This window comes from Scomber scombrus, chromosome 2 (genome assembly GCF_963691925.1).
Source record: "Scomber scombrus chromosome 2, fScoSco1.1, whole genome shotgun sequence".
In the NCBI taxonomy this organism is placed as follows: Eukaryota; Metazoa; Chordata; class Actinopteri; order Scombriformes; family Scombridae; genus Scomber; species Scomber scombrus.
The window spans coordinates 25,421,017-25,441,064 of NC_084971.1; the positions used below are offsets into that span (position 1 = coordinate 25,421,017).

Here is a 20,048-nt window from a genome sequence, read left to right on the forward strand (position 1 = left end):
GGGCCTCCCCTCAGACAGAGCTTACAAAAAGGCGGCCCTCACTCCTCCTTACTTTACTTGCTTAGTATTTCTGGATGCCTATGGGATCATACCGATGTTCTGTATCTGATCCTGTAGACACTCACTAGTTGAATTACGATAGCCTGATATTGCTGTTTGACATACTTCAGACTGCACCAAATACATGAAAAAGTCTGTCTGAAGGCATTTATTAGTATCAGGCTCTGGGAAAGTTGGGAAAAGAGTAAAATACCCCATTTAGGCTATACTGTGTGTTATGCTTTCGATAACTATTGTAATATGTTTTCACTTCCATTCACTGAGCCTCCTCTGAAATTGTTTGGAGCCCCCCTTGGGTAGGCCCGCCTCTCTCTTTGAAAACCTCTACTAGACCACACTTAAAGGTCAGTTCACCCAAACATATTTTCTTACATCCATGCTGACAGTTTTGGTTTCATATGCTGAGTATAGAATTGTATGTATGCAGCTCAAAGTACTGACATGTACAAAGAAGCAAACCTCACTCATATAGAAGCAGGAGCAATGTGAACCAGATGAACCCCTGCAGAGGTCGAAACCAAATGTTAATTTAAGTGTCTCATGAAGTCGTGTAACCTGTAAGCACTTTTAATTATAAAGTTATCTTTCTTCTATAGGTGCCAGTGCCTGAAGTCTTATTTGTACATGTATGAAGAGGTTTACTTCTTCTTCAAAGAGTCTTTTCAACCCTTCTCTCTTGCCAGACAACCTCAACATCATCTCATGGTCTCCACAACTCTGCAGTTTCTTTAGGTTTGCATCACATTTGAAGCATTGCACACATACCTCCACTCATCCAGAAATGCTTTACACCACTCACTCCCTCCATATCCCCACACCCTACCTTATTAGTTTAATAAACTTAATTGACAGTAGAACCCTGTGTGTGTGGACTTCATCTCTTTTTAAAAGCCTTAGCCAAATTTGTAACAACATACATTGACAAACAGTTACCAGAAACAATGTCCTCCTTACTCTTGGATGATACATACCTCACTATCATACCTTTTCTCTTGAAAACAGGAAATGCTGGAATCTGGGTGAACTGACCACATCTACGACGACTTAGTGTAATGAAATTGTAGCAGCTGTATTCACACTATCAGTTTTTCTGCCTACATTTTCCACAGTGCACCACATGTACACTGCGTCAGGAAGCAGAGAGGTGAAGCTGTAACACAAGGAATTTGTAATTCTGAGTTACTGAAACAGAAATAAAAGAAAAGCAGGAATGTCAGAATTACCAACATAAATCCAAACTATTTATAATCATGCTCTTGAGACTCCAGGAACCTGTTAAAGTTTTTAAAATCAATTCCTCTTTTAAAATAAGTACATTTGATGAGATTAAAAGTTGACCTTTGAAACACAGGTTAATAAATTAATCTCTCTACAATTTCTATAATTCTATGACAACTGGGCAAACTCTGTTGAGGAAGACCATGTCATACCACCGAAAGCTCCAGAGAAGCAACTAAATGGAACGTGAGATATGATGGTTTTGTTAACTGCTGTTGTCAATTTCAACTTCTGAGCTAACGTGGATGACAAAAGTAATTAAAAGTGCTAAAATAAAAAGGCATTTTTTAACCGACCAAACTCCATCTGCTGAGGAAGATCATGTGATACAACCAAAAGCTCCAGAGCAGCTACTAAATGAACGATAGTGTTGAGTAGTACCTTTGATGTTCTGCAGTGTATATGTGATGGATGAGGTGCTGCTCAATTTGGTCACATAGCATCTTTAATACCACCATTATAATAATTAGGATATCAAAAGTATCGAGTATACATACATCATTTGCATTGCGGTACACAAATCTGAGCTGATTTATGTTTTTATATCTTTCATTCATTGTTTTCAGGATCAATGTTTATTGTCTCGACATTGTGCTGATACATTGAATCGTCCTGAAGAACCGACGCTATTTCAGGAAGGAGAACATTTAATTGGACATGTATTGTTAAGTAATATAAAAAGTTTTTGATATTTCCAAATGTAACTTGAATCCTATAGTCTACTACTTTCCAATACCAATAATCAAGAATCTTGATATAAGCCAAACTAGAGTCCATGTCACCAAAATCAAAGTACTTCAGGTAGGTTTTTTCACCTACAGTGGTCTTGATATTCTCTTGTTTTTCTTCTCTTTTTTGCAGTAAAGTTCTTGAAGCTGTGGGAACAGTCTCTTGAAGCCATGCCTGTTTTTGTAACAGTCCCAGTAAATGGATTCTCAGGAGTCTGAAGATGTATGTGTGTGTGTGTGAGAGTGTTGTATGTGTGTGTGTGTGTGTGTGTGTGTGTGCGTGTGTGTGTGTGTGTGTGTGTGTGTGTATTGGTTGAGGAAAGTGAGGGTCAAAATGGTGAAACACCTCACATCCTCTCTCCTCCACCACCTTCAATGTTCTCAGTCTGTGCTGCCTGTCAGACGCTGGTGATGGAGGCCAGGCAGTTCGATGACTTCTGGAGTTTCTCAGGCTGTGTGGTGGGGGGCTCTGGGATGGCGCGAAAGCTGAATGGCAGTCCGATACTACTGGTGCCAATGTGGCCAGGGCTCAGCGCTGGATTCTGCCGTCTATTGCTTTCCACAATGCTGGATGTGTTGGATGCAAGGCTTTCACGTGTCCTGCACAAAAGACAGTATAATCTTAAATGATTTTGGTTTCAAAATACATCATGAAATAAAATATCAAATTAAACAGTTTAGAAAGGGGATAAAGTGAAAGAGGATTATGTAAAATACAGTTTTAAACCACATATTGTACACTGAGGAAAGATCATTTAGTAATATTAAAGAAAAAAGTAGATAAACTGTGGTTGCTGAGAAAAATGAAAATAGGAAAGACAGAAAAAATGAAGATATACCAAAACTGAGATCAGAAAAGTCTAAAAAGGGGCCATTTACTAGTTACAGTACTTCCTGAGCGTTCAACTAGTTGTATGGATGGAGTTAGCTCAGTTGTCATTACATTATGTAAGTATGAAAATTTGGTCTGGTAATAACTTGAGATGCAGGTGAAAGCTCAGCAGAAAACTACTATGTGGACATAGGACTTTTAGCTATGCTAGAGATGACTGTGTCTGTCTATTAGTTGGTTTATTAATTTCTTCCAGACTGAAATATCTCAATTATTGCAAATGTTCCTGGGGCCTTGTGCACTAAACTTAAGGACTGTGGTGATCCTCATCTTCATCAAACCGCAATTTTGCCCATTACTTTAGTTTATGACCATGTACCTGCTAAACTAACTAATGACATTCCCATCAACTGCAGCTATAACTTGTGTTTAGTGCTAATTAGCAAATGTTAGCCTGATAACACGCTAAACTAAGATAGTGAATATGGTAAATGTTATACCTGCTAAGCATGTTAGCATTTAGCCTAAAGCACTAATCTTAGTTTTCAAATATTTCTACAAAGTTTAAAAAATTTAGCAACAAGATTTTACAAATTGTAAATTTGTATTAAAAATAAAATATGAGCCAGTGTAAGGACTTAACAGTCTTATTCTAAGTTATTATCTAAGTGTCATTCATAATTTACTTATAATTTCACGAATATATGTCACATCATTTATTACTTTCATGTATATTATGGAAGAATCGGAAGTTGAAGTCAAAATCTCTGCAGATTGTGCGCATGGACTCACTTTAATTTACATATTTACCATCTTAAGTGTATGTTTTACACATCTCCACAGTTCTGATGCAGTGAGACGTGAGCATAAAGATACTTAGCAACACAACTAGTTTTAAGTGGGTTCTACTGTAAGAAATATCACTGTACTGTTGTTAAAGCACAAAAAAACTCACTTCTCAAAGTTTCACCAACATTTTTGGTATGAAGTGTTTCAAAACATGAAACTTTGGGAATATTGCGTTCTCCCCAAGAATCCGTCCCACACTCACAGACATAACATTTTAAGACCTGTTTGAATAATGTTAGATGGTATCATTTTTGCACATACCTAGGGGAGTTGAATCCACTGTCCACCGTGACACTGCTGCTGTCCATGCTGTCCAAACGAGCAGAGTGGGCCGACTTCTGGCTGCTGCTGTTCTCGGTCTCCTTAGGGCTGAGCAAGGTCAGATTGGTCTCCAGTTTCCGCTGCAGATCATGGTCCTTCTCCCGCTCCAGTAGCCACTGCATGGTTCCCTCCCCACCACCACCGCCGCCTCCACTGTTACCACCCCCTTCCCCGTGGTCTTTGTTGTCCTCTGTCGTCGCCAACTCTTTGTGCGAGTCCTCCTCTGCCTCTTCTTCTTCCTCATCATCTGATACATTATAATAGTCAAAGGAGGCTGAGGGGACTGTTGGCTCTAAGCAGCCCTGTAAAACTGCAGGTGACGCTGAGGAAGTGGCTGAATTGGAAGGCTGCTGGGGCTCAGGATTGTCAAGGGCCTCTGTTGATTTGGCATGTGAGGCTTTCCGCAATGTGCCGGACTTGGTGTAGCTGCTGTCCACGTAGCCTGTGGACAAGGCATTGTGTGGAGGTTTGAACAAAGTGTCCTTGCTGAAGATCTCTTTCCTCTTGATCACTATGCCACCTCCTCCCCCTCCGGGATCTACATTGTGTTGGTGTGGCGTCAAACGGGCATTTTGCACCGGCTCTGGCGTCTGGCTTGGTGTCAGTCGGACCGAGCCGTTCTGTCCCTTTGCTGCCGACAAGTCCTCTTTGTACTCCATCGTATGAGGAGAGGTGAGGTGAGGCGTTTGGCGGTCAGCCGGAGAGCCCTTTCGGAGTCCCCCTGATGAGGTTAATGTGTCATATTCTGATTTTGCCTGAGGCGAAGGGGCAGTTAGGATTGTTTCATTTGACGTATTGCACTGGAAGTACTCATCTGTTGAGGGCTTAGGAGAAAGTCCCATTAGCTCATTGTACGTTGGCAAGCTATCTCTGCTTTTGTTCCTCTCCATCGTACTCCGGATCCTTGACTCGTCCAAACTCCCTTTCCCTAAATCAGGCACATTAAAATCAGAGTGGAACTTAGCAGCAGAGAACATGATCCTTGAGTAGTGGGAGGACTTCTGCGTGGCCCGCAGGGTGCCGTCATCAGTGTAGTAATGACTACGCTCCTCTAGACTGGGGTCAAAATCTTCTGGTGCCCCCAGTGCCGGCCCCTTGAGGGAGTTGTCCATGGACCGAGAACGTTCTTTAGCTTGATCTGACCTCTCGTGCCGCGATTTCCTGTCCTGATTGTGACTATGACTTCTTTGCACTCTGGACTGGCACGTCCCACGGGAGGGCTCAGGGAAGGGCATCTCCGTTCTCCTCTTGGCTAGCTCCCCAGACACGTCCCACTCAGGGGTAACAGGGCAGTACGATTCAGTAATGTTGGGGTTGCTATGGACCAGATACGCTGCGCCTCCACTTCGCCTGCGCTCCAAGGTGTACATGGCCTCCCGAGGCGAGCGAACTAACGAGTGGCTAAAGAAGCGGTAATCCCTTTCCATGAAGACGAGGTCCCAGTTTGAACCCTCAGATGGGTCTCCCCTGGAGGTCCGGGGCTTGCTGTGTGAGCGGGACTTACCATGTGGTGCTCTCCTGTGGCCCCTCCCCCTCCTGCTGCGTGCACTGTGCTGGGCCGAAGACCCCGCCTTGTTCTTTTGCGTACGCTCTTCCTCCAGCCTCTTCATCACAGCAGTGTGCCTTGCCACGTTCTCCACTGTTAGGTCTGGGTTGATTCGGCGGATAATCTCCATCTCCACCTCTCTAGGGATGGGTGTGGTTGGCACATCCTCGTCACGAAGAGGCCACTCCTCTGGGGGGAACTGGGCTGAGAAGGTTGCCAACTGCCTCATTTTGTCCTTCTTGAAACTCAGTCGGAAGAGTCTAAGCCCAAACCTTTTGGATTGCTTCTCGCCACTTCCGCTGCCACCACTTCCTTCTTTCTTTTTGGTCAGAGTGTCAGTTTTATAAGGGAAAGAAGTGATGCTTTTGCTCTTATCGGCAGGATCTTGAGGCGGTGGTTGCTGGACAGGCGGGGAAGTGGGAAGAGGGGGATAGGGGTATGACGGCGGTTCTCCTCTGTGCTCCTTGGCTGACGTGCTTGGTGGAGGTTCACCACTACTGTGGTCCTTGGGCGGTTTACTTTGATAGGAATCTCCCCTGTGCTCCTTTGGTGACTTACTTTGGAGCGCAGAAGCATGATGTCTGGATGAATCTTCGCGATAGGAATTATATGAGTCATTATGATTCTTCCGTGTAGGCCTCTCTCTTAAGCAGCCAGGTGTGGATGGTGTGACGTTGCCAGACTGAGGCGAAGTGCATTGCTGAGGTTGCTGCTGCTGCTGCTGCTGCTGCTGCTGTTGCGGTTGGCGCTCTTGCAGCCGATCATCCAGGTGATACCACTTGTTGTTGCTTCTGATGAGGGAGGGAGTGATAAAGTAGGTCTGGGGAGTGACAATGAAGTAGCCCTCTGGAGTTGGGTAGATCTTCCTCTCTCGCACCAGCATGTTCAGGGTATGTCGCAGAACCTCCGAGCTGGGTGTAGGCACGCCTGCAGGAAACAGATATTGAACAAAGTTAAAGTACAGCCTTATAAAGTTTTAGTATTATATGCCATATTAAAGAAAACAGATCAAATATGGGGGGGCATGGGGACTTTTTATTTCTTAAGCATTGAGTGTCTTGCACTAGTTGATATGAACTATTAAAAACGTTTTTCAAAAAATAAAAAAAAAAACAAAATAAAATGTGATTCAGTTGCCCAATTTAAAGTTAACAATACATTATTCTGGACTGGTTGTTTTTCTTTTTTCTCTTTAAGTAAATAAGCACTGGTTGATGTTCTTCAGATCACTCATATAACAACCCACCAATACAGAATCATAAAAAAATCTTAACAACAGTAAAGATGTGTTTATGGGCAACATCCCATCAGTTTAAATGAATATCCGAGGCAAATACAGATTATGGAAATTAGCAGTGGAAGAAGATGATGTGATGATGTGAGCGATTTCTTGTTTTTTGTAAGCGTTGATGGAGTTATGCTGACTGCAGTGGGAATTTTAGTAGAGTAGAAAAAAGCTGTTGCTAGATAAATAAAAACCAGAACATGAATGTACTGAATAGACAAATAGTAATAATGAGTTTGTACAGATGGCCCCAACATTTAAGAAGTGTAAAGAACAAGTGTAGTTAACATGTTGATTCAAGTATTATTTTCTCTTTCTGTATATATATTTTTACAATCTTTTTTTTCCCTTTTTAAAATCCTCGAAAAAACTAAAAAGATGGACGGAGGACTGGGCCGTTTATCAATATTATATCGATATCGTAATATGAGATCAGATATGGTCTTACATTTTGGATATAATGATATGGCATTAGTGTTGTGAGTGATGTAATTTTATGAACTTAAAAGACTGTTCTAGCTCTTCTATTTTTTGCCTTTACCCACTTTATCATTATATCCACATTACTAATGATTAATTATTAAAAATCTCATGGTGTAAGCACCAATGCACCAATAGTCATCACTACAATACTACAGCAATATCGATAGGTATCAAAGGTATATGGTCAAAAACATTGTGATATTTGATTTTGTCTATATTGCATGCAAACACATACGGAAGGTATTTCTGTGTACCTATTTAAATCTTGAGGTACATTTTACACGCTATCAAAAGGGCATTTTTTTCCCACTTTCCATTGACTTAATATTGACACCAGAACACAATGTAGGATTTAACCCGTATAAAAGAATAAATACTGCTAAATAAACCATTTCAGTTCATGGATGAGTCTTGCAGATATTTTAATCAAGATACAAACCACCATCAGTCACCTCAAGAGCTCGGCTTACAATAGGTTTCCAAATCAACATTAGAAGTCGTCCACCATTCATAACCTTTGTCTAGAAAAGCCTTGTGTTGCCTGACATTACATCACCCACGTGTTCATTTTTTTTTTTTTTTTTACACAGATATGATGCAACACATAAGTTCAAGCCCTTTCAGCTCTTGTATTGTATAGAAATAAAGATTAATTTAAAAAAAGAAGATGATCACTGTGTTTAGTATATTTTAAGCCTGTTTGTCCAATATTGTTTAGGATTTAATTGTTCTGTCGAAACATTACAACGCTGTTCGAGAAATCTTAAACATTGAAATATCAATCTCAATTCTTAATTAATCAATTAATAATGTGTTGTGACTCATGAATGCCCTCAATAGATATTTAAAGATATTTAAAGCCTGCAATGATCATTCTCTTACTCTAGTGAATATCTCTCAATCCACTCCACATGTTAGATAATATAAAATGAAAAAATAAGCGTACAAAATATTTTGCTTAAAGAATTTAGTGATTTTTACAAATTACAAGAAAACAAATCAAGGTATAACACACACATATTACTATAATTCATTTCTTTCTTTCTAAATTTGTCATTTTTCCAACCACACAATTAAAAATCTTTATCTCCATATTTTACAGTCTATATAGTCAGATTAACCTACCTGGGAAGCTGGCAGTGAGGTGCTCCACCAGAGCCTCCTGGTTGACAGGCTTGTGGGCAGAGTTCATAGCAGAGATGGCCAGGCACAAGATCTCCCCCAGCGGGATGAACTGTGACTGGCTGATAGGTGACATACTGATCGGAGACACGTCACCTGCAGAAGGAGGAGAGAAAGAAGAGGAGGAGGAGGAGGAGGCACAAGCACAACTGTTAGATCATGAATGAACAGCAGGCGCAGCGTGTGAAGCTATGATGTAATGGTCAAACAGCAGCAGTTTGCATGCTGCCTGGAACGGCTCCACCCCTCCTCTCTGTGCTTCCTTAGCCTCCTGTTTCTCGTAGGTTAGCAAAGCGAGGCAGCTGCTGCAGCAACCGTAACCGTAGTATGAGATCACCTGATTCTTTTTTCACCCTCGGTATTCAATTCACAACATCTCACAAACAGAAAAGGGAGCGTAGATGATCACTGACTGCATCTCAGTGGGTAAAAAAAAAAAATTCATAACTGACTTTAATATCACATTGAGAGCTTAGATACAGAAATTCTCTGTTGCCTTTGTTGAATTAAGCTGGCTTTGCTGTCAGCAGTGTGGCATCGTGAGTAGTGAGATCATCCTACAACCAGGCGGCCCGGCTTCAAGCCCCTCTGAGAGCAAACATCTGCCCTGCTGAAAGGTTGTACACGCATCAAACTGAATCCACCGCTGACCCTGTCCTCTGACCTAAATCTAGCGATCAATAGGGAATCACAGGATGCGATGTACAATGTAAAAAAAACCCACCAAAACCTCCATATTCTGTTTTCTAATCTGACATTTTGTTTCCTGATGTGCCCGTGGTAACCTTAAAAACATCAAAGGTTTGCTGATTGACAAAGGCTTTAAAAGTTTTGCTGTCTACAATTTTTTTTCACCTGTGCTGAAATCTGTGCAGGGCCCTGCCTCCTCACCAGTGTGCTAACATTCAGCTGAATGGTCAGTTAAGCAACACGATGACGTTATCTCTGCTTAGTATCACAGCCCCTTAAGCTTTATGTGGCTTTACGAGGCTTTACTAGGTTTTTAGTAAACACGAGAAAATCTGGATCTGCGAGTGATTTGGTTTTAAAAAAAATCACTATGTCTGGTGCATTAATAGTATTTTACATGTTCTTTTGCAAAGGTACATGTGTGGGAATGAGTTTGTAGAAAGACAGAGGAAAGATGCAAATAAAAATGGACTGAAATTATCAAATTTTCTGTGTAAGGATGTTAGTTTATAAAGGTCAGTTGGCCCAGAAGTGTTTTTGTAACATTCACAAACACAAAAGTATCATCTATCACAATACTGAGGCCAAATCTGGCAACAATACTATACTATACTATACTATACTATCGAAGACAATATTATAAATCATTAAAAAAAACTGATGGGCTTTTTTCTAATCTGTTTTACCATCGGTTTTATTTAACTTTAGGGGTCAGATGGGAAAATATGTCAGTGAAAGTTACAGCGATATGAATCACTGGGATACAGTTTAATGGCTTTTAAAACCAAATATGTGGTAGATAAAGACAGCATCCGATTAAATAATTCCGAATATTTGTCCACTTTATCTTTTTTTAATTTCACATCATGAGATATATTGAAAAATTAAAGAAGGAGGGATAAGATGAAAATACTGCCTGGTTTGAAACCTTCCCTTTACCCCAAAATCTGAGCAGCTCTGTGTAGAGAGGGTGGAGTTACTAGCGGTGGGAGTGTCAAAACTCACCTGGCGCACGATAACTTGGCGGGGACGGAGAGAAATGAGGAGGAGGAGGGGGAGGAAGATGCTGCTTCTGCACACGGATGTCTTTCTCACTACGGGAGAGATTGTGCTCCAGCGGGCGTTCGGTAAGCTCCGAGCTGGGCCAGGCCCGCCGCAGATTGCTACTACGGTTCTTCTTCATCGTTACCCCTTTACCAGGTGGCCTTCAACCCCGGGGGTTTCTGGGATAAGGGGGTTGGGGAGGAATGGGGAGTAGGGGAAGGAAGGAGGGAGGTGGGAAGGGGGGGTGCAGGGGGAGGTCGACCAACCTCAGGCTCAGTGCCTCCCCCGCATCAGTAAGAACGTCCCGCTAGAGCGATCACACACCAGACATGGCAGGAACCAGTGTGCACCTTCACACACATCCACACGTCTCATTTACATCCACAAGCAAGTTACAAACGACTGTGTTCGCACTGTGGGTGGTTGTCATCGGCTGCTGGGCTCTCCCAGGCTGATCTGGTGTGACGGCAGCGGCGGTGGAGGTGCAGGTGATTGCGCGAGGCATCACCCTTTCATCGGCATCAGTCCCAGCCACCATTTGTAGCATCCCCATTTGCATGCGTAGGGAGGCACATTACGTAGCCGCTCTGATGTGGGAGGAGGGAGCAGGAGAGAGGTGGGGGGGCAGGGGTAGAGATGAGGGAAATGGGGCATTGGAAGCAAGGAGGACGGTAAGGAGAGATTTCAGTGGAGGTTTTCAGGATCCGCTTGTTCCTTTTGAGTAGAAAGTAACAGGGGAAGGAAGGTAGGGGATGGATGGATGGTCAAAGATTCAAAGCTTAAGAGGCCCAGTCTTCGACAATAGCTCAATTCACCACAGGAGTGCTCGGCCGATCCCCGGAAAACAAAAGAGCCCACTTAAAAAAAAAAACAGAAATAAAAGCTCCATTCACCCTAACGGGCAGTGAAACCTCAATAGTATGCCAAGCACCGGAGACGCCACGTTCACCTCCATCTTTATCCGATCAAGCACAAGACCCCATCGTCCTTTCGACAACAGCACACCAGGAGAGGGTGGGGAGAAAAAAATGGAGAGCATAGAAATAAATAAATAAATTCAAGAATAGATATCCACCGTTCCCCGCAATCCAAAGAAAGAAGCTCCCGAGCCGATCGCCGTAGCATCCATTCATTAACAGGGGGGGATGCAAACTCCAGTCAACGGCGAATCTCTTTCAACGCTAATGCTGCAGCTGCTCCCAGCACCTCCAGGAAGGGTGTGTGAGTATGTGTGTGTGTATGTGTGAGTGTGTGTGTATGTGTGTGTGTGTGTGTATGTGTGTGTGTGTATGAGAGAGAGAGAGAGAGAGAGAGAGAGAGAGTGTGTATGCGCGCATCCGCCTGCTGCGCGCGATTCTGCGTGAGCATGCATGCGTCTGTGTCTGGGTGATTGAGGCTGAGGGGAGGGGAGGAGAGGATGCAAGAGAGAGAGGGAGAGGGAGAGATCGAGGACATACATAAGGCAGAGAGGAGAGCAAATATCAACAGCTCGAAACACACACACATAAAATAAAAAATATTTAGCGCTCAGATGACGTCCAGGGAATAGCAAGAGCTCTAAACCTTTGGCTAAATTTCCATAATCACCCTCCTTGCCCTCTGGAAGGATGAGGGGCCCCTGAAACCACCATCCATCCTCTTTTTGTCTCTCAACTGACAGTAAGACCAAAGCTGAAGACTTGACAACCAAAGAGAATCTTTTTTTTTTTTTTTTTAAGGTTGAGGTTTGTGTCTTTCTCATATGTGTTTCCACCGGTTGATTCAGTAACTACAATGTGTGAGAGCTGCCACTAGAAAAAAAAAAGGAAAAAAGAAAAACCCCAAGCATCACCTTAATCATTCCCAGAGTGGCAGCTTCTGTTCGCTTCAGACTCCTGCTGACTCACATGTGTAGAGTGTGTATGGACGGTTGGAGGGACAGAATAAGGAGCAAAGTGAGAGGGCAGGACGGGGCACGGGTGGAGGGGGACGGTGTCACAACCAATCTGCTCCAGTTCACTGATACCAAAGAGAAAGAGGAGAGGGAAGGGAAGGAGGGGTGAGGAGGAGGAGGAGGAAGAGGAGGAGGGGTGGTGGGGTTGGAGCGACACCACGCCAGCCATTTTATTTCTCAGTAGTGCTGCAACAGCCTTTGTTGCCATGACGACGCAAGCCGATGATCTCATAGCTGTTACCTTTGAGTGCTGTCCCCTTAAAGAGCCAGTTACTCAAGATAGAAGCAGACAGACAAGGACTGACTGTCCTGTTATGTGGACAGAACATCCTGCATCGCTGCTGAAAATGTGAGATCCCTCAACACTTTACAAATTGAGCTCTGCAGGACACATTTACACCGACTGGAAGGAGGGGAAAAAATGGCAGGATGTCTTGATAGCTAAGGGGGAAAGAAATTTTCTGAAAAATGTCTACAGTGGTTACAGCGATTTCTGGAATTCCCCTGGAAAAGCCTGGTGCTGAGCTATTTGATTCATCAATTAATTTATTGAAAAAAATAATTCAGCGACTATTTTGATGATTTTTTTAAATGATAATTCAATAGGATAATTGTTATTTGCTTCAGTCATTTTTCAACAATTCACTAGTTTCTATCCCTCAGTTGTGAGGATGTGATGCTTTTCTTTGTCATATATAATAATAAACTTAATATCTTTGGGTTGGTTGTATTAAAAAAAAGCAATTTAAATACATCATTTTGGACTATGGGAAATGATTATGGACATTTTTAACTATTTTCTGACATTTATATGGAAACCCCCCCCCCCCCAATTCATCAGTTTCATTTCAATAATCATCAAATTAATCAACAATTTCTTCTTGCAGCAAGGTGCAGACAAAATGGGCAACAGCCCCAGAGCACCAGAGGCCCTCAAAAGCCAAATGACATTTTATAAGTTGATTAACTGCAATTCTTTTAGAGGAACTGAAATATTTAAGTATATATTAATTAAGGGCCTTAATCCTGTGACCCTGTTTAGTCAGAGGGCCATGTTTCAAAATCTAGTTTTAAGACCTTTATTACTTTAGTTTGTTAGGAGAGTGTTCTGTAGGGGCCTGTTACAGCTTAACAGGTATGGCTGACAATTTTCTACGTTTCTTATTGTCAAAAAATCTCATATACAGAGTCAAACCAACAATCAACTGATCCTACTTACAAATATTGTGTGTGTGTGTATATCCAAAGTCTGATATATCTTAGTCCTCTAGGCTGTGGACCTCTTTTGTTGTCCACAAACTATTAAAAACCCATCAATGAACCACGCCGTTGCAATGTGTGACATGTTCCTTTGTCATGAAAAGTTTGGTCACGGTAGCTCATTTAGAAAACAGCTCTGAATCACATTGTCACCCTCCAAAAAGAGGTTCCTTGTTAGGCAGAAGGAATGCACGGGAATGCAGGTCCATTTACAGAGCTTCGCTAGCTTATTGTGGTACATACCACAACCTCTTAACTTTGTACTACACTGTACATGATAAAGAATTGCAGTATCTAACCATGACTTGCAGCTCTAAAGGGGATTAATATGGTTTTATTGTTTATAAGTGTCCATTCACTAGTTTAGCAAGCTTTGCGGTCAATCTGACAAAAGGCTTTTATCCATATTTATTTAAAAATGTTATCAAAATACAAGTTGCATTGTATTAAAGTTGTTAACAGCTGTGTATGTCTCAATTCCTGTGCATCAGCTCAGAGCAAAACAAAATCAAGCTAATGTGGTTAATGCCTAACTGGATTTGTCTAATGGGTCACGGTACTTATTACCAACTAGAAATCTAGCACTCTTTAGTAGTAATATCAATAAATTGATAATAAACCAATGAACCATTAACTGAACCCTGCATGCAGAACAAAGCCTAGATGAAAAAGTTATTGATGTTGAATTGTGTTTAGATTCACAAAATGATAGTATTATAGGATTTACTCTGCTGCCATTTAAGATAGTAGTTAGCCTTTATGTATTTAGCTGTAGGATACTAAAGAATGTGTGGCTTCAAATTAAAACTTGAAGAGTACGGTTTAGAACCTGCTCTATGTGTAAAGTGCCTTGAGATAACTTTGTTGTGATTTGGCGCTATACAAATAAAGATTGATGATTGATTGACTGGTTGTTGTTGTAACCAACCAATTTCCTTGCAAAACGGATGATTTTTGCCAGTGGTCTGCCCTCCAGTGGAACATCTACGACAACACATGTCAACTCTCCACAGTACGCTAGACACTGAATGAAAAGACAAAATAATTTTTGTCACAACAGCCTACATACCACATCCTGCTCTGAAATTACAGCAACACAGCATACACAGCAACAAATCACTGCTGCTGCGTCAAACATTTCCCCCAATTCTCTGCTGGGACCCTCCCTTTCCTTCCAATGGAGGCCTCTGGTACAGCAGGGAATGCAGTGAAATAGTCCTTTCCTGAACAAACGCTCCACTTTTCCTTCCTTATGAGCCTCCCAGTCCATTGTTTATAGCCAGCCAACGGACACAAAGTCCCTCACCTAAATCAGATTGAATTGTCAGTATTAAAAAACATTTTGTTTCCACACAGCTGAAAATCCACAACTTTTGTCTAAATGTATTAACCGAGCTACGTTTTTGGCTGTCAGCCCTGATCAAACATTCTCAGCCACTTTGTGGGATAATCTGCTTTATGAGAAACGGTAGCAGTCATATGAGTGAAGGCACTGAAAATCTGACTTCAAAATGCATTTCACAACAATATCATCATGCATTCAACTTTACTGAACTGTAATGACCAAGTTTAGTCTGTTAATTATCTTTTAAGTGCTGTGAGATTTTATTCAAACCCTGCTACCCTGAAGGTTTAATAACTCCTAATTAATGACAACAGGCTGTGTTTGAGTTTTCTTCTTATAGTGAATGTTACGTCAATAAATTCCCATTATTCAGATGCATTCCTTTGTCAAAACCTTGTTACTGTCATATCATTTATAAGTATACATTATGCTAAATACTAGCTTCCTACACACATAGTTAATGAATGGCATGTAGGTGAAAATTTGGCTAAACTTTGTTTGAACTTGTCTCGCAATCTAAGATCTCGACATGACAACTAAGAAAATGAGTCAAACAGATACGTGCAGCTCATATTGGAAAATAAATACGGCAGTGGTTTGCATACTGTTATCATTTCTGTAGGACATTTTCCTAAAAGTTAAAAGAAAACATGAGGATTTTTGTCACTTTAATCTTAAAAAAACAACTTGCATGTTAGAGCTGTTTCAGGGGCTCTCAAAGAGGCAAAAAGATTAAAAAGTAACTCCTAGTTGAGTTCACAAAGGCTTACTATTAAACCAAAGATTGATTACTCTGCTCAATAATGGGGTTGTCACACAGGTGAACATGAAAAACACAACCACCTGCACTTTACAAACATTTCAATAACAACAATATGACTTCTCATCATTGATCCTGACCTGGATTATGGCTAATCTGGTTTAGTTGTGAAAAAACTCTGAAAAAAATATAACATATATGCTCTGTTGGTTTAAGCATTATAGAGTCTGGTGAGTTATTAGCAGTAAGACAAACATTCCACAGCTTATCAGTGTTTGCTTCAGTAGTGTTACTGAAGCTACGACACCTCTTCTTACGGGCAGAAAATAGAGACAGACCACAGACACACAATCGCAATCTATCGGAAGATTTACCTTTGGACTACATCACATCCTCAAGTATTTCAGATTTCTAATTCAATACAATCAACGTCTGGCAGCACAATGTACAAATCTGATAACATAAAAAGGAGCTGGAGAGGAGCTTTCAGTGCACACTAAAATGCAGGTGTACAGCTTCAGTTGTGACTAATCCCAAACTTAGGTCTATTAATGATATGCTAATTGTAATGATCTGCATTAATTTTGTGTTTTTTTTACGGGGTTCTTTTGGCCAATTGGAGGTGTTAACAGTATTATTATCTTAAAACTGCGATGGCAAATGTGTTAGCAAACAGTCGCCTAGTTACACATCCAGCAGAGCAACATTAGCATTTTATTTGGATTCGTGTTTCTGGTCACCTGATGAATCTGAGTCCAAATATCGCTCTCCTAACTCAAAGAAAAATATCCGGCTTTTAAAAGCTCCACTATGTTCCCCGGCTAGTCATTTTGTGTCTCTGCCATTTGGTTCTGTGCAGGAAGTGTACAGAGTTTACAGAGCTCTTTTTTAATAAACTTAAAACAACTCCCTGCAGCAATTGGAAAGGGCACTGATAAAAGCAGTGAGAGTAAGGCTGCAAACAATGATTCTTTTCATTATTAATTAATTGACAAGGCGATTATTTTTTCAATTAGTTACTTTTAATAATATAAGAAAATGTTGAAAAATACTGATACATTTTCCAAAGCACAAACCCTCAAATGTCTTGTTTTGTCCAAGCTAACAAGCCAAAACCCAAAGATATTCAGTTAACTATGGGTGATGACTAGAGGAACCAGAACATATTTATGAGTATTATATTATATTAATTTTAGAGGCTGGACCCAGAGATTTTTGGCATAATTTTTCTGTTTAAAAATGTCCTGAAAAAATGATTAAGCAATTAATTGATTTAGGTTTTGCTGACTGACTTTATGATACTTTATATTCATACTACTATGTATCGACTCATCGTTGCAGCTCTAAGTTAGAGTGAATCAAATCACTAAAGTTACAGGTCATAAAACTGAAACAATGAGCTGAAAGATGCCAAAATGCTCTTTAGAAGTTAGATAAATGGCAGACTCATAATTATTTGTGGGTTAGTCACTGCAAAGGACCTATTACATGTAGTCACTTAATCCAATGTAACTATTATTTTAACCCATTCATAATATCAAATTATTAATTAGAGGAGCTTTAAATATATGAGGGCACTCTGCTTTTTCCCCCTTTTAGTTTATGAAAAAAACATCTGCTATTAAACAGCTGGAAACACCCTGATATGTTTACATGTATCCCTTAATTTAGCAGAATACATGTAAGAAAAAAATGAGTTTGATAACATTAACCATGTTTCTATTTAGAGACAAAAGTATCACGCAATCTACGGGAAGACCAATCAGTATTGCAAGTTTATCATCCCTCCATCCTGCTTCATAACTTTTTCAGTTTCTCTTCTGTGTGATGCTGCTCACATTGATGATCCAAACTGAAGCTCTATTGTCAAATAGACATAAATCAAATTTTCTATGACACGCATGCCTCCGTCTCCTATGCATACTCACACATGGCAGCTTGTAAGGGCAATATGATGAGTTAGACTTGCTGACTATACCACAAACCTGTCCCAGCACATTCATAAGTTATAGTCTTGTCAGAGGAAGATGAGCTTAAGTATGGTATGTTGAACTGGAAGAACTGGGCTCTAGTCTTAACTCTTCAATTTGAATGAGTAAGCCTCAATGGCATGAGGAAGCTGAGCTTTTGAAGTTAAGATGCTCTCTAAACTCCTTTCATTAGACTAGCTTCAACTGGCTTCTTGCAACCTGTCAGCAGAAATCCTGTCTTAACTCATAGAGGGGGTAGATAATATCATATGTAAACCTCAGGGAAAAAGCATTTTAAATCAAACAAAGAAAAAAAAAGAGGGCCATATTATTTTGGATATCAATCAGCAGCATTTGACAGCTCTATAAGAGGTGTGGAAATCAGCTTTAAACAACCAGCAGAGCTCTGAAGAACCACACGCTGCAGATAAACCAAGTCTAAAAGGTGTTAAGTGTACCATAAAATATGAGATCATGAGCCAAACACAAAGAGGTTACAAGGGAGAAAGAGTAACAGTAATCCTAAACTGAAACTGTCCAACAGGTGTGAAACAGACACATGTAAAATCCAAAGTCTTCATTAGTAAAGTTCAAGTCATATAAAAGCTTATCAGGTCTCTGAATTCTGATCTTTACATTTTTAAGCAGTCTTTTCAATGAATAGGCCAAATAAATAGATGTTTCAGGTGATCATTGCTGAATCGGCTGAATTTGATGCATGTGTGTAAATGTACCTATAGCCATTGTTTTGATAAAGTTAATGGGATCCTGATTAATGAAAATGAAGTGATGAGTGGAAATGTGTTTTGTTTTACTATCTACATACTACTAAAATCTAAGGCTTGAATGTTTGAGTTTCATTGATGGTTTATTTGATTAATCCTTTAGTTAGTTGTTGCATCTGAACAAAATGAGAGAAAACATGCCTGCAGATATATGAATGACAGAAATCTCATAAGGCCTCAATGCTTTGTCTGTATCACTACAACACCCTTTACAAAAATAACTAAACACACCTTTATGTACCTCCACATCAAACAGTATCAGTGTTAAAGCAGCTATTGGCCTGTGCAGCTGGGTGTTGTTACAGGGTTATGATGGCAGCTTAATTGTCTTAACTTTTTAATTACCTGACATATTGCATACCCACCCATGCACTTGATGTCAAAGCCCTGTGGTGGTTTAAGGGTCCGTCTCGTCCATCCGTTCCTAAGAACCTGCAGGTGAACTTCTCTCCCCTGGATCAACAGCACATGCTCATCTATCCAGCCGAGGAAGAAAATCTCCGCCAGCGCTTGTGTCAGCGGCTTGTTCCAGTAGTGCTGCATGTTGGTGGCCTTAAAGTCCGCGAACACCTCGTAGCCGACTTGATGCTCTAACTTTACCGAGAGCACGGCTTGTGAGGATGATGATGAGGACGGTGAGTCGTCTTTATCCTCCCCGCAAACCCGCGACAACACCAGTGCCAGAGAGTGCGGAGCTATTTGAAGCAACTTCTCCATTCCTGCAGCAGGCATAATGAACTGCGATCCACATGGAAATAAAAAAAAAAAAAAAACCCAGAGTGCTTCTTAAATGTGGGGCATTGTTCAATCGACTCTTACGTTTCTATATTAAAGCTCCCTGATAATCTTTTTAGGCATGTTTACTACATGGTGGAAGAAAAACACGCTGCGCTCGTTTGTCCAGAGTCTGCAGCAGCACGTCTGGACTTTTACGCACAGGTGCTCCATGTAAAAACCCAGGGAAATCAGCAACCTGACACGCCGTCCACACTGCAGCCAACTATCCCCAACTGTCAAAGAGTATTAAGGCCTATTTTCAGCGACAAAAGAGGCGAGGACTTGTGCTGCGTTCAAGTGCTTCTCGTAAACTCCTATTTTCTTCTTTGGATGTGCGCTCATATCCTTTCTGCTGTTGTTTACCAATCTTATCTAATCATTTAAATTATCTGAACATATATAATTCGGAACACTCAAATCAGTTTAGCAAAGTTGACAGAAATATAGAAACGTGTAAAATGCCATGCAATAGCCTATCAACATCAAGTTTTTTTTTCCTTTTTTTGTTACCTAACTTTGATGTTTGAGCTTCACTGTGCAGAATGATTCATGTGCAGAGTTGGACACCATAGGAGGCTGTTTTCACATTCATCTACTGAAGTGGGAAAGTTTCTCTGTCCTTCCTGAAAACCAGATTTTAAACATCCCATCCAGACAGAGGAACATGTCTGACACTTGGAATAACAAGTGTTTTCCAAAAAAAAAAAAAAAAAGGTCAGTTGCCTTGTTGCACATCCTTAAAATAACGTCTGCTCCTTCTTCTTCATTGAATAATCCAGAAGCTATGAAGATGCCAATTTTGTTCGTTTCAAGGATTTAACAACTGGATATTAGATATCTCCTGAACTCCATTTTCAGTATATGTGCCCTGGAGGCTTCAAGTTTCCACATAACACTTGTGATGTGTACTGGTCCTTGAC

At 40.9% G+C, this 20,048-nt stretch overlaps 1 protein-coding gene across 1 annotated transcript; it reads right to left on the bottom strand.

Moving 5' to 3' along the window:
• Positions 1–1,871: 1,871 nt before the first annotated feature.
• stox2a (storkhead box 2a) lies at positions 1,872–19,068 on the bottom strand. The gene is made up of 4 exons (XM_062431572.1): positions 18,717–19,068; positions 8,508–8,660; positions 4,009–6,541; positions 1,872–2,666 (listed from the first exon to the last, which is right to left on the bottom strand). Exons 1-4 carry the CDS (start codon positions 19,066–19,068, stop codon positions 2,465–2,467), a joined length of 3,240 nt encoding a protein of 1,079 aa, XP_062287556.1. The 3' UTR covers positions 1,872–2,464.
• Positions 19,069–20,048: the final 980 nt, after the last annotated feature.